The sequence below is a fragment of the Apium graveolens genome, chromosome 10 (assembly GCF_009905375.1).
Source record: "Apium graveolens cultivar Ventura chromosome 10, ASM990537v1, whole genome shotgun sequence".
Taxonomy (NCBI): domain Eukaryota; kingdom Viridiplantae; phylum Streptophyta; class Magnoliopsida; order Apiales; family Apiaceae; genus Apium; species Apium graveolens.
The window spans coordinates 214262658-214278151 of record NC_133656.1 but is presented as its reverse complement, the minus strand read 5'-3'; the positions used below and the strand labels follow the sequence as shown (position 1 = coordinate 214278151).

Here is a 15494-nt window from a genome sequence, read left to right as displayed (position 1 = left end):
ATTTGATAATGGAAGAGTTCTGCAAAAATCATGGAATAAAGCAGGAATTTTCTGCTCCTGGAACTCCACAGCAAAATGGAGTTGTTGAAAGGAAGAATAGAACTCTAATTGAAGCTGCACGAACAATGCTTGAAGAAGCAAAGCTTCCAACCTATTTCTGGGCTGAAGCTGTGCAGACTGCTTGTTTTACTCAAAATGCAACACTCATTAACAAGCATGGAAAAACACCATATGAGATGGTGAAGAATAAGAAGCCAAATCTCAAATACTTTCATGTATTTGGATGTAAGTGTTTTGTTCTCAAGACTCATCCTGAACAGCTATCCAAGTTTGATCTAAAAGCTGATGAGGGAATCTTTGTAGGATATCCACTTTCTACAAAAGCCTTCAGAGTCTATAATTTGAGAACAAAAGTGGTCATGGAATCTATCAATGTCTCTTTTGATGACAAGAAGATCACTGGACTTGAAGATTGCATTGATCATGATAAGCTGAGATTTGAAAATGACGATTCATATTCTGATATCTCAAGTCCTGACAGTCTAAGTCCTGATACTGTAAATTCTGATGGATTAAACTCTGATGTTATTGAAACTGTGGTGACTACGTCAAAGGAAGATGCACCAATGCAGGGGGAGCATACTCAAGATATTATCACATCTCAAGAAGCATCAGAACATACATCTGGCTCTTCAAATTCTGATTCGTCAAGTTCTGATAAGCCAAGTACTGACAGTGCTGAAAATCTAAATACTGAAGGATCCAACTCAGAGAGCATAGTTTCAGGGGGAGCATCAGAAAATGAAACCGAAGACAGCATGAATCATGGGGGAGCATCCAGTTCTAGAGAAAATCTTCCATCTGCAAGGAAGTGGACAAAATCACATACACCTGATTTAATAATTGGAAATCCTGAGGCAGGTGTCAGAACTAGAACAGGAAGAGTTGAATGAATTTGAAAGAAACAAAGTCTGGACCTTAGTGCCAAGACCCAAGAATAGATCGGTTGTTGGTACAAAGTGGGTATTCAGAAACAAAACTGACAGTGATGGCATAATTGTAAGGAACAAGGCAAGGCTGGTTGCAAAAGGATATTCTCAACAGGAGGGAATTGACTATGATGAAACATTTGCTCCAGTTGCTAGGTTAGAAGCCATAAGGATATTCATGGCTTATGCTGCTCACAAAAAGTTTACTGTCTTTCAAATGGATGTGAAAAGTGCTTTTCTCAATGGAGAATTGGAAGAGGAAGTATATGTTGAACAACCTCCAGGCTTTGTAGATTCCAATCATCCAGATTATGTCTACAGGCTTGATAAAGCACTTTATGGACTTAAGCAAGCTCCTAGAGCATGGTATGAGACTTTAGCTCAGTTTCTTCTGGAAAGTGGATTCAACAGAGGAACTATTGACAAAACATTGTTCTATCTCAACCATGGCAAGGACTTACTTCTGATCCAGATTTATGTTGATGATATTATTTTTGGGTCTCCAAATGACAAACTTTGCAAAAAAGTTTGCCAACCTAATGCAGTCAAGATATCAGATGAGTATGATGGGAGAACTTAGTTATTTTCTGGGCCTTCAAGTCAAGCAGAGTGAAGAAGGAACTTTTATTTGTCAATCTAAGTACACCAGAAACTTGCTGAAGAAATTTGGAATGCAAGACTGTTCAAGTGCATCCACTCCCATGGCCACTGCAACAAAACTGGATAAGGATACTGGTAATTTAGTAGATATTACTGATTACAGAGGTATGATTGGCTCACTTCTCTATCTAACTGCTAGTAGACCAGATATCATGTTTGCTACCTGTCTTTGTGCAAGATTTCAAGCAGATCCAAGAGAACCTCACTTAACAGCTGTAAAAAGAATCTTTAAGTATCTTAAAGGAACAGCTGATCTAGGATTATGGTATCCTAGAGAATCAGATTTTAAATTAATAGGTTACTCAGATGCAGATTTTGCAGGTTGCAAAATTGACAGGAAAAGCACAAGTGGTAGCTGCCAATTTCTTGGAGGCAGGTTGGTTTCTTGGTATAGCAAGAAACAAAAGTCAATTTCCACATCAACTGCAGAAGCAGAGTATATTGCTGCAGGAAGCTGCTGTGCACAGATTCTCTGGATGAAGAATCAGTTACTAGATTATGGGTTAACGTATTTCAAAATCCCTATTTACTGTGATAATCAAAGTGCTATTGCTATGACAGGTAATCCAGTTCAACACTCTATGACAAAGCACATCAGCATCAGGTACCATTTCATCAGGGAACATGTGGATGAAGGTACAGTGGAATTGCATTTTGTTCCCACAGATCAACAAGTAGCAGATATCTTCACAAAACCACTGTGTGAAGCTACCTTTTCAAAATTGGTAAATGAACTTGGAATGATTTCAGGTTCTTTCTCTAAATCTGCTTAAACTTGTTCTATGTTATCAGACTTTATGATCAGTATTTACAGAATTAATCTCTTTGTATATTCTGTGCATTAATTGATAAATGTCTTTAAGTACTGACTGTTGTCTGATATATGTTTCTAAACTCTGATAAGTGATATGTCTGTTTCAGTAACTATTCAATCCTATGAGGATAACTGTGCTAGATACTGACCTACTAGTCTTCAATAAACAAATGATCCCATGAAAGAAGTAATTATTTTTGTGGAAATCTTATGACACAAGCAAATTCTGATAACTGAGCTTAGTTAAGTTTACTTTGTATATCTTATTACTAAGTCACAAATTAGAATAATGCTACTCATCTGTTTAAGTTCTGATTCTAGTAAAACTGCTGAATGTACTAAGTGCTGATAAACCTCACTTATCAAAAGAAGAAGAACAATAATCAAAGAATAATATCAGGTACTCCTTTGAGATCTAGAGTAAAAATGTGAAAGGGACGACCCAAGTGCATTGCTGGTATTAAGTAAATATGCATTAGAAAAGCAAAATATTTTCTTGGTGACTTTTCACACTCTATGATTACTGGAGAAATACTCTGATAATAGCATAAATTCTGATAAACAGTCGTGACTCACTTACACTGAGAAGCCTCTGTAAAATAGAATTTCAAAAGATGCATAAAATTAGCACAAAAACAGTTGAGGTGGACTCATGCATGAACTCATTTATCAGTAGGTTTCAGGATAATGACAGTTCTTTAGCAAAATTTTAATTATTACTTATTTCTAAGATGTACTGAAGTAGATCAGACTTTACTCTTTGTCTGTTATTTAGCTTAATGCACACACACATCACTCCATATGAATGATGAAATTTCTGTGGTGGTCTATGTTATTTTAGATAAACAGTCATTGTGTCACTTCTGCACAAATTCTGAGGACAAGTTCTAGTTACACGTTCTGATGATTAAGTTCTGACGTTCATAACTAAGAACTTGTATGAGTATTTACTAAGATAGATATTCCTTGTTCGAGTTAAGACATTATGTTCTGATGACTGTTAAGTTCTGATTTTTCAGTCTAACCCTTTACTTGACTTATTTATGAGTAAAATTTGGTAACAGTCTCAGATTAATTTCGAAATGTTGAAGTGGAAGATTAATAGTCTATGGTTAAAACATAATGGCACTCATCCTTGAACAGTTCACTCTTGTTACATGTGCACATTCTCTTTCCAATGACTGTTATTCTTTTTCAAAGTCTAGGGAGACGAGGTAGAATTAATTCTACCTGTCAGCATTAAATATCTTTGTGTCTCTTGGCATTCTCTTGCCTATATATGCAGCCACTTCACATTAGTCTTCTCATCACACTTGTATCACAAATTCAGTCTTGTTTTTCATTTACTATCACAAATGGCTGAATTTGGCTGGTTCTACAATTACGGTGATGAGACTGTGCATGTCTTTTTGAATTGAATTTCAACTCCCTACCCTATCACCAACATCCCTCACAATCTCTGGATTCAATTTCCAGAGGTTATCAAACGTGATCTGGTGGCCGTTCGAAGAGACCTTCACCTTCGTTGTATCCGTCAGCAAGAGCGAATCATTCGACTCGCTATCTTGTTTGTCGAAGATAGGAAGAGGAGGATGACTTAATCTCGTCTTCTTCCTGTTCTTCTTCATCCTCAGCTTTGTCAGGCTTCTTAGCTAGGACTAAAGCTGTTGACGTTAGGATTAGAAGCTTAGGGAAAATCTTGTATTGATGTAATTTCTATTTCATATATGTATTGACTTGATATATTAATGAAAACTGTTTTTACTTCAAGATTTTGTCTCTGAGTTATTTTATCTGTGTTGTTAAATCCTGCTTGATATTCTGATGACCATTTAAATTTTGTCTTTATTTAAGTTCTGATTCTTTGTCAGCACTTATTCATCGAAATTATCTAGGTCATTTTTAACATGATTTATTTTCAGAATATTAATGTTGCAGTGAAAAATAATTCAATCAGTGCTAACGGTTTTAATTTTGAATTAAAACGGTGTCTCTTGATAACTGAAATGGTTTTTCCTTGAAACAAGGCAACTGGGTAAGTAATCATTCCTGCTTTCTCGAGTCCAGTAACTATCCGTTATTACTGCATGTCTGACAGGTGTCCAACGGTAACATTTTTTTTTCATAGTATAAGAACAATAGAGAGAAGATTTCCTTAATCTTTTATTTTCTTTATACTTTATCTCTCTTCTTACTTTTACTCTCTTTCTCATTCTTTCTCACGTTGGTTTTTCATACAGACATTATCTCAAACACCTAACAGGCATACTTGAATTTCAATATTTTTTCACATGGCACCAAAGGATTTAATCATTGATGGAGCAAAGTTTGTTCCAAACAACTATGCTGCAATTCTTGATCATGCTGAAGCTCCATCTGAATTGCATTTTGTGCAAGATCTTCTTGCACATAGTGAGGTTGGGTACGCCTTAACTCAGCCTGAATTATACTCAAGTCAACAAGTTCTGCGGTTCTGGAGGACTGGAGTTTTTGATGATGGTGGTAAACGAGGAACTCCCAGTATTATCTTCCAAGTGGGTGATTCTTCCTATGTAGTCACTCCTGGTACAGTCCTATCTCTCCACTTCACAGAATGCTCAACCTTCTTCTTCAGCACCTACTGTGAAGCCTACATCCTCTAAGCCAAAGAGAACAAAGACTGTTCCTCAAACATCTCAAAAGAAGAGGAGGATTACTTTGAGAGATGAATCAGATTCTGAGGATCAGATTCCATCTTCAGAACCTATGATAGATGAAGCTGAGAAGGCAACTTCTCAGAAGGATTCTGCAATTGGGGGTTCTAGGCTTCTCAAGAGGCTTAGACGTATGACGGTTCCTGCAACTCCCAAGGAATCCAAATCAACAAGAAAGTACAAGAAACAGAGGGCACAGAGGCCAGTTTCAGATGATGAGGAGGAAGCAGCTAAGGAAGGGGATCAGGAATCTCTGATCTCACAAGACAAGGAATTTGCTCCAGTCACTTCTTCTCCATCAACTCCATCTCAGGAACCTGTATCTGACAAGGCTAATTCACCTTCTATATCTCTTGTTGATCCAGGCACAAGTGCTGAAATTGATATTCAGAACTTGGTTGTGCCTGAAATACTTTTCTTAGAAGCTCCAACAGCAAATAATCCTTCCACAACACCTGTTACTGTTGCTGTTCAAACTCCTGAGTTATCACTAACACCTTCTCTGCATCAAGATGATGATCAGATTTTAGGTGAGCATCAGGATATGGCTGTTGATCAGAACTTAGTATCAGATCAGCAATTAGAGGATGTTGAAGCCTCCATTGCTACTCATACAGTTGTCTTATCAGAAGATACTGATTCTTTAAGTTCTGATGCTGCAAATGTTGGAGATACTGGTGAAGCTGCTACAACTGTAGATGCTGATGCAGCAGGTCCTTCAGGACATACTCCTCCACTGACTCTTCCTAAGTCTGAACTGCTAAAGGAGTTTGTTATCAGGGATACACCAGTACCTTGGAGTGAAACTCCTACAGGTCAGGAGTGGACTAAGGAATGGAACTCAGTTTCATGTGTTCCAAATGCTTTACATCTTGCTGAGCACTTGACTAAAGCTAATGAAATGTTACATTCTGATGATTTTAAAATCCAGCTTAGAGTCACTGCATTGAGTACTAAACATCTACAAGGTCTTCATTCCAACACTCATGCAGAGCTACACAAGATTCAGGAGAACTTTATTAAACAGGAACAAGTTTGGAAACTTGATAAGAAAAAGTTCTTCCAACCTACCATTGACAGGGTTGCTTATATTGAGAAAACTCAAGAGAAGCAACAAGCTCAGATTGATCAAATTCTGACAAATCAAGCTTCTCAGCAATCGCAACTTACTGAAATCCAGACCTCAGTGGAACTACTTATCTCTCTTTTATTACCTGCTGATGCCAAAAAGGGGGAGAAGGTAATTAAGTCCAAATGCAAAACCAACAAGTCACTGCAAGGAAAGGATGATGGAAAAGATGACCAAGGAAACTCTGGAATGGGTAGTGGTCATAGTCAAGGTAGAAGGTTTACATCAAGACAAGCTAGTCACAGAACAAGTTCTGATACTGGGAAAAGAATAAGTTCTGCTGCTGGTAAAAGGATAAGTTCTGATGAACTTCTAGATCTTGATGAGGAAATGTCAAGACAGTTATTTCTTCAAGAAAATCCAGGGATGGACTTGGAAAGTTTAAAGGAAGAAGAAGCCAGACTTAAATCAGAGAAAGTCACATCTAAATCTGAAGCTTCTGGTAAAAAGTTACTTCCAAAACCTAAAGGCATTGTGATCAAAGAAAGGATACATACTGAAGAAACTTTGGCTAGATCACAACCACAGATAGATCCAAGATCCAAAGGTAAAGAAAAGGTTGGTGAACCTATCAAGCCTTATGTACCTCCTGAGGAAGAAGAAATTACTGATGGAAAAGATAATCTTGCTCTGACTTCAAGAAAAGTTCTTAAAACAACCTCTGACATGGCTCAAGTTGTTCAGAGTCAAGAAATTGTAAGTTCTGATATTCAGAAGAAGCAAGTAACCTCTGACAGTGCTCAAGTTAACTTGATATCAGAAAATAAATCTAAAACACTCCTACCGGGATTCACTAAAGCAAAACAGACTCAATCTTTGAAGACTACTTCAAGTGGTTTTGAAGCAAGAGTAGTTACTGGAAAGGAAGCTAGAGATAAAACTGGATTGGGAAGTGCTGATGAAAGAAGAGTACACAACACTACCGATGATCCAACTTCCTTGAGTGAACCAGGTATTGGAGCAACTCCTGAGAGATTGAATCAACTAGAATCTGTACAGATGGTTTACCATACCTACTTGAAAGAATACATCATGTTGTATTTCATGACAGATGGTAGGGTTTATCATATAAGACAAAATGCCATTCCGTTGAAGTATTTTGAAGAATTGGAGCATGTATTGTTCTTACTTCAAGTGGATGACAGAATAACAGAGACTGCTGCAAACTACTTAAAGGAACAGATTCAGAGACAGAAAAGACTTTATTCTGTTAAGTCTGACAGCAGATATGTTCCAAAGTACAGAAATCACAATGGTGATATTGTTGATATGAAGCCTAATACTGCACAGATCAGAACATATCTTGGTATTAAGGGGCTTGAATTCAATCTAGAGTCTAATAAAGCTTATGTCATAAGACTAGATCGGGAGTTGAGAAAAGCAAAGATTAATGATCTCAGAGCTGCAATATTTCAAACTGGTGAAGATACTGCAGAGCTTAAAGATGTCAAACGGAGAATGATTGATGAACTCAGATATGCTGAGAAATGTTTGTTGAAGAATTATCTCAGAACAACTCCTGACATCAGAGAGATCAGAAAATGATGAAGCCAAGTCGAAGATCTACAACTGCTTAAATTCTGATATTTATACAGATTGAAGTTGTTATCAGAAGTTGAATTGGTAAAAACTTTAAGGACTGTAAGTTGTAGTTATCTTGTCTATTTCTCATGCATTTGTACTTAATGTTTTTGACATCATCAAATATCTGTTAAACTTGTATATTTTGTTAATTTACAAGTTGGGGGAGATTGTTAGATATATTTGATAATGTCATGGCTAATATGTTTTATGTTTAGATTTCAGATCTTATTTGAACAGAACAAATCAGTACTTAACTGATCAGTACTTATACTGGAAGTCAGAACTTAAGGGATATCAGTACTTATGTTATCAGGGGATAGATATCAGAACTTAAGTGCTGAAGGACGATCAGATAAGGACAGTAGCTGATTAAAGTTAAGAAGATCAAGATAAACATAAGAAGAGATATGCATGAAGAAGGAATTCCGTGAAGAATGGAATACTTGGAATAGAAGATATCTGATTGATATATTTTAGGAAGCAGAATTATATTCCATATCAATTAGCGAATATCTTGTAACTGTGTAGTATATAAACACAGACATAGGGTTTACACTATAAGTGTTATCATTATCGAGAATATTATTTGATATAACTCTAGCAGCTCTCGTGATATTTTGTTCATCACTGAGAGATAACAGTTCCAGATTGTAACAGAGTTTATTGTTTAAATAAAGTTTGTTTTCTGTTACATAAGTTCTTGAAGTTTGATTTGATTGTAATAAACACTGTATTCACCCCCTCTACAGTGAAAGTGTGACCTAACATTATTATTTATTAGAGATATTTTATTTTGTTGACATTTCAATTAGACATATCAGCTGGAAAGACAACTTCTGAAGGCACATCAAATTTATGTTGCGAAGATTATTTGTTCTACTACAAATGGCTGGAGAAACAAGATGCTTAAGGAGATCCAGCAAATGTCTCTAAAATTAAATAATGTCATTTAGCTAATAGTTTGAAATGTTGACTTGTATGAACAAGCAATGATGCTATTCTTAAGAAAATTGATACTTATGTGCAGGCATTTTAGTTTTCAATTGCTAAGAAGATTGCTGCTAATGTGCAAGCATTTAAATTTTGTAAAAGCAAAAGGATAATGTGGTCTTATGTAGAAGATGTGAAAACATGTTTTAGAACTTATTTGAGAATCATTTTATGCACAGTAACTCTGTATTTTTTGGTCCCTTAAAATTTTGATCATAATCCTAGATATTATTATTCTACTATAAAAATCAGAAAAATATCAAATCATAAAAACAAATTATGAGAATTAAAATATGTTTCATTCTACAAACATTATACAATAAACGAATACTAGAATACAGGTACATTATAATATAATTAAAAGGATTCATTATGATAGAATTAAATGCGTCAATGAATATGAGCGAATGGGTACTAGAATTAAAAGGTAACATTATAAATGAATTAAACGGATTCAATTATAGAACTAAACGCGTAAATGAAAACGAGTGAATGAGTACTAGAATTAAACGGATTTTAGTCGTAATGTGACTATGTTGAGAAGAATGTTCTTAAAAGACAAATATTTTAAAAATGACAAAAAATAGCAATCAAAGATGCTCTATTCTGCATCATTGGCATCTTAACACTATACCCTGAATCCTAAACCTTAAAATAATAAATTTAATTCAGTTTACTTCTAAAACCCCAAAATGGGATTGCTGAACCCTAAAATGTAAACGAATAATAAACAAGGTTATACACTTACGTTTAAAACCATAAAATCAGTTAATTCAATTTACTTCTAAAACCCAAAATGGGATTGGTGAACCCTAAAATATTGACGAATATTAAACAGGGTTATACACGTACTTTTAAAGTGTTTGCCAGTTCCTAGGGTTTAGGATTAGGGTTTAAGATCTAGGGTTTAGGGCCTAAAGGCCCTAAACCCCAAATCTTAAACCCTAACATAATAAATTTAATTAAGTTAAACAGGGTTATACACTTACGTTTCAAACCAAAGAATCAGTTAATTCAATTTACTTCTAAAACCCAAAATGGGATTGGTGAACCATAAAATATTAACGAATATTAAACAGGGTGATACATGTACGTTTCAAAGTGTTTGCCGGTTCCTAGGGTTTAAGATATAGGGTTTAGGGCCTAAACCTAAACCCCAAATCTTAAACCCTAACATAATAAATTTAATTAAGTTAAACAGGGTTATACACTTACGTTTTAAACCATAGAATCAGTTAATTCAATTTACTTCTAAAACCCAAAATGGGATTGGTGAACCCTAAAATATTACCGAATATTAAACAGGGTTATACACGTACGTTTCAAAGTATTTGCCGGTTCCTAGGGTTTAAGATCTAGGGTTTAGGGCCTAAAGGCCCTAAACCCCAAATCTTAAACCCTAACATAATAAATTTAATTCAGTTAAATAGGGTTATACACTTACGTTTTAAACCATAGAATCAGTTAATTCAATTTACTTCTAAAACCCAAAATAGGATTGGTGAACCCTAAAATATTAACGGATATTAAACAGGGTTATACACGTACGTTTTAAAGTGTTTGCCGGTTCCTAGGGTTTAGGGCCTTCGGCCCTAAACACTAGAATCAATTAGGGTTTAAGATATAGGGTTTAGGGCTTTTAGGATAACTTGGATAAAATGTAGTTCTAGAATGGAATAAATTTTTAACCTTTTGAAAAAATATATTATACTCTAAACTGATAGACTCTATTAACAATTTAAGTATAGAACTAACAAAATGGTGCACAAATATAATCAAATACAAATCTGGTTCTATCATGGAATAAACCTAAAAGAAAAATTATGCAATAGAAAAGCTACTTCTAAGTGTGTTTACTATGTTTTCTATAATATGATTATAGACAAACACAGAGAATATTAAATCATTAAAAGCAATCCTTTACATTAAATTTGTAAATCAATAAATCTCCCAAAAATGGTATTTATACAAAATTTATTAAATCATCCACAAGACAAACATTCTATAAAATAACTTGTCTTAATAATCTTAATCGATAAAATAAAAATGAAAAAATACATAAGTAAAAATTGTCACTATCTATTTTCATTATCTCTTTAATACCGCAACAAGATATCATTCAATTTGATGATTACTCATGTTTGCTGCAAAAGAAAAACATGAAAAAAATTAGAAACTTACAGTCAGCAAAATTATATAAGAAAAATTACATTTGATACCACATATAATGTCAAATTCTACTAACTGTTATTCATGTTATATAATCATATAAATGTGATAAATATTAAGTTTATGTTTGCAATCTGCATTGAGAAATTATAATATATGTAAGCGCACACTGATGAGGCTTGTAAACAGAAACTTTTACCGATACTTGTGATCTTCTGAGAAAATTATATGAAAGTTCTAATGACAAATGATTTTACAGGTCCATTACTTAGTAGTAATAAGAATAAAGGAAATTTTACGTACGGGGCATAAAAAAACAAAGATAGTTGATATCACAAAAAATAACTTAAGATAAAAAATGGGGAATATTATATACATACCTGAATAACATGATGAAAACAAATGTAGGAAATAATCTCAAGTATGTTCCAACTCTTTGTTCAACTGGCCGTTAAGTTTATTCGGACATTTACGTGAATCATGATATGACTTGATATTACAAGTTTTGCACATCATTAACTTCCTCTTCTTCCCATCACGACTCAACTCTGCACCACTTACAATTCTTTTTCTGCTACCTTTGGTATAGGTTTGATGAGGGGGTAGAACTTTGTTAACACCAGAAGGCCTAACACCAAAAGTTTCTTGAAGAATATCATTCTTTGTAACAGCACACTTGTGAAATTTTTCATCAATGCTGATTTTTAAAGATCTCATCCCCTCCAACATAAAAGTCAACCCCAAATTATCATTTGAAACACTCCCCAAACATCCTTGAAACTCTGTCCATATTTTCTTTGACGTATCTCTTATTATAGAACCATCTCCATTTTCTAATTTATTACAAAACTTCAATTTAGAAAATCTCAACTCTGTAATTCTCATCCAACGACTAGACAAAAATTGATATGGCATTCTTTCAACTCCCCAGAGTCCTAAAATATAGAAACAGTGTCTACAAAGAAAACCAACTCTCGTAAAAAGCTTACAAGAACACTCAACATGACTCTCCAGAAATTTGAATTGAACCTCATAATATTTTTCATCAAAGCTTCTATCTCGAACAACATATTTATTCACACCATCAACAGCAATTGGTTGGCTGCCCAAACTAATGTGGAAACAACTAAACTTAATCTGTTTCTGAACCTTATAGAACATCGTACGAGTGTAAACCTGAGCTGCATGTTTTTCAATATTCTTCTCCGTTACAAGTTTTGGAATACATGTTTCTCCATTAGTGAGCTTTTTACTTTCATGATTTTGTTTTTTAATGGCACTCTCATAACACATATAAAATTCAGAAATTGTGTCTCCTTTTTGCACAAAGTGATTGAAGTAAAAATTGGTGCTTTCTGACCTTCATGTGGTTCTAAGTAATGCTCCCATTGGCTTATCACGGAAAAAAGCAGGAATCCATGACTTCCTCATAGCATATATTTCATTCAACCAAACATGTTCACTTAATCCAAATTCCTTCAACACTGTGTCCCATCCACTTTCAAATTCTGCTACCGTCAAATGTGATGACCATACAAATTTGTTTAGCTTTTCCATAAAACCAGATTCAGCACAAAAAACAGGACCAACCTATATTAAAAAAAATTATCAAATGCTGTATACAAGGCACTATATCGATGGATTAGAATTATAAAATGATTACCTTTGCCGGAAACTTCTGCATTATATGCCACATACAATATCGATGGATACAATCTGGAAACACCTTAGATATTGCAGTTTTCATAGCAAGGCACTGGTCAGTTATTATACACTTTGGAGGACGACCAAAAACTTTTAAAACCATCTCACATGCCCAAGTAAAATTTGTCTCGTTCTCATGGTTAAGCAAAGCAGAAGCAAACGTAACACTCTTCCAATGATTATCAACACCAATGAAAGGCACAAAAACCATACCATACCTGAAGAACAAAATTTTACAAAAAAATCAAGAATAAAATTAAAAGCTATATTTAAAAACTGATACAAAAAGAAAGGGCAGAATCACTTAATACAATATATTTAAAATTTATCATGCAAACATAAAAAAGTATATTTGACAAAAATATAAGTCAACAAATATTCTAAAATGTAATCAAACTACAAAACAAGCATGTGATGAATCAAAATTAAAATATCATATGATATACAATAAACACGTATAAAAGGATAAAATAATTTTGATTAACTTACTTATTAGTACGATAAGTTGCATCAAAAGAAACAACATCCCCAAATACTTCATAATTTCTTCTACCTCGAACATCAGCCCAAAATAGACGAGTCAAATGACCATCTGAATTTGTTTGATATTCATAGAAAAACCCTCCATCAGATGTCTCCTTTTCATTTTTAAATTTTTGTAAGAGCATATCAGCATCATGTTTTCCTATGTACAATTTAATATCTCTCATCCAATTTTGAAAATTCTTAGCAGTAGGCCCAACATCAGAATATAAACCAAACAAACTGTTGTAGATGCCATGAGCTCTATAAGCGCCAATATTCGATTTTGCATCATCTAAGATAAATTGACGTTGAAATGAAGTCATAGTTCGATTTGCACGAAGAAACTCCTTTCCCGATTCAGAAACTAACAGATGGTTATGACCCTCTATAAAACAAGAAATTATGTAGGTACAATCACACACATACTTGAGAATAACCTTTGCATTGCAATGACATTTTTTGGTAACAGTGTTCCTCCTTTTAACTTCTTCACCAATATTACCAGATGTATGCGATGATTCAGATGTACCTCCAGAATCCTTTGGACCAGAAGGATCATAATGTCCTGCCTTTTGGCAAACAAGATACTTTGTCACAACAATCTTATTCTTCACTTTCTGAGTTGATTTGCGAACATTAAATCCACCTTGTACTCCATATTCAGTATAAAATGAAAAACATGACTCAATATCCTTAAACCGCTGACCAGCATATGGTTTGAAACTATGATCTAGGACTTTAGGATTCTAAACATTAGTGGTTCTACTAAAAGAGTCATCAAAACCTTCTATCAATTCTTCAACCATATCATACGAACTAGAATCACAAACACGTTTAAACAAACCATTATTTTCCATGTATGAAACATTTCCTGAATGATAAAAGAAAATATATAGAATATATATCAACAAATATGTGCTAGAAAAATTAATTAATAAGCTAAGATGTTTGATCAAAGCACAAAAGCATATTATATATTACAGTTTCCAATAAAAATGTATAATAAGATCAGATGAAGGCACATATATAAACAAAAACACTTAAAAACGATCACAAAAAAATAACACAAACATACACATAAAATTATTTAAATACACATTCACTATTTCCATATGAAAAGGTGTGTAGATGACATCAACTTAAAATGTAAATAAGTAAAACATTCAAGTAAACACTAATACAGAATCAATATATTTTTAACTTCAAGAGTTTGTATCATATAATAGAATACACAAACATAATTATTTAAAAAAAATCTTTTTTTTTGGTTTATAACATTCATTTTTTATCCTATAGAAGAATCGGTAGTACTTCACAACTATAGATTGTCTTAGAGGCAAAAAATTGAAATCTATTTTGTATTCTAAAAAAGAACAGAGGAACAAAATTTTATTATTACAATAAATACCTTGATTCTACTGTAGAAGCACAAAAAGCCTAATTGCAAAATAAAATGACATAAGTCCAACACACACAAACATGAAGCCTATGTTGAGTTAATTACATATATTTTGAACCTATTGAATAGTCAATAATACTACACATCTCTAAATTGCACAAAATTAAAACTTATTTTGTATTCTACAAAAGAATAGAGGAACAAACTTTTCTCATTACAACAAATATTTTGATTCTAGTCTAAAAGCAAAATATTCATATTTATAAGAACAAACAATTTCAGTTCAAATCACAAAAACATGAAGCCTATGTCAAAATCAAGTAAAGACGAACAATAAAAAAAAGTAATACTAAAATTTATTAAGTTGAATGCATATATTAGAGGCTTAATTAACATAACGATCTTCAAATCAACAAAAAACGAAGCTTTAAATAAGAAAAGAAGAAGGAAAAGACCTGAAGAACAAAGATTTTGAGCTGTAGAATCAAAAATTTGATCTCGATTCGATGAAGACGCCATTCTTTGTGATAGAGTAGCGGATATTGACAGATACAGTGACGACTGACAGAGATGAAGAATGAAAAAAGCTCAATGCAAGTATTTTAATGAAGATTTAAGCTTTAAATCAACAAACAAGAGAGAAATCACTGAGGAGAATGTAGATTGAAAGATATAAAGTAAGAAAAAGAGAGAGAGAGAGAGAGAGAGAGAGATGACCGGGAGAGATATGAATGTGAGATAATGACGGAGAGATGAGAGAGAAATCGTCGGAGAGATTAGAGAGAATCGCTGGAGAGAACGAAGGATAAAGACAAGAAAGTGTATATATTTACGTGCA

At 33.7% G+C, this 15494-nt stretch overlaps 2 protein-coding genes across 2 annotated transcripts; both read right to left on the bottom strand.

The window, feature by feature from the left end:
- Nucleotides 1-11445: 11445 nt before the first annotated feature.
- Nucleotides 11446-12321, bottom strand: LOC141691774 (protein FAR1-RELATED SEQUENCE 6-like). The gene has a single exon (XM_074496531.1). The coding sequence runs from the start codon at nt 12319-12321 to the stop codon at nt 11446-11448; it is 876 nt and encodes a 291-aa protein (XP_074352632.1).
- Nucleotides 12322-12390: 69 nt separating this feature from the next.
- LOC141691773 (protein FAR1-RELATED SEQUENCE 5-like) lies at nt 12391-15175 on the bottom strand. The gene is made up of 5 exons (XM_074496530.1): nt 15112-15175; nt 14042-14128; nt 13222-13987; nt 12692-12950; nt 12391-12618 (listed from the first exon to the last, which is right to left on the bottom strand). Exons 1-5 carry the CDS (start codon nt 15173-15175, stop codon nt 12391-12393), a joined length of 1404 nt encoding a protein of 467 aa, XP_074352631.1.
- Between the last annotated feature and the right edge of the window lie 319 nt (nt 15176-15494).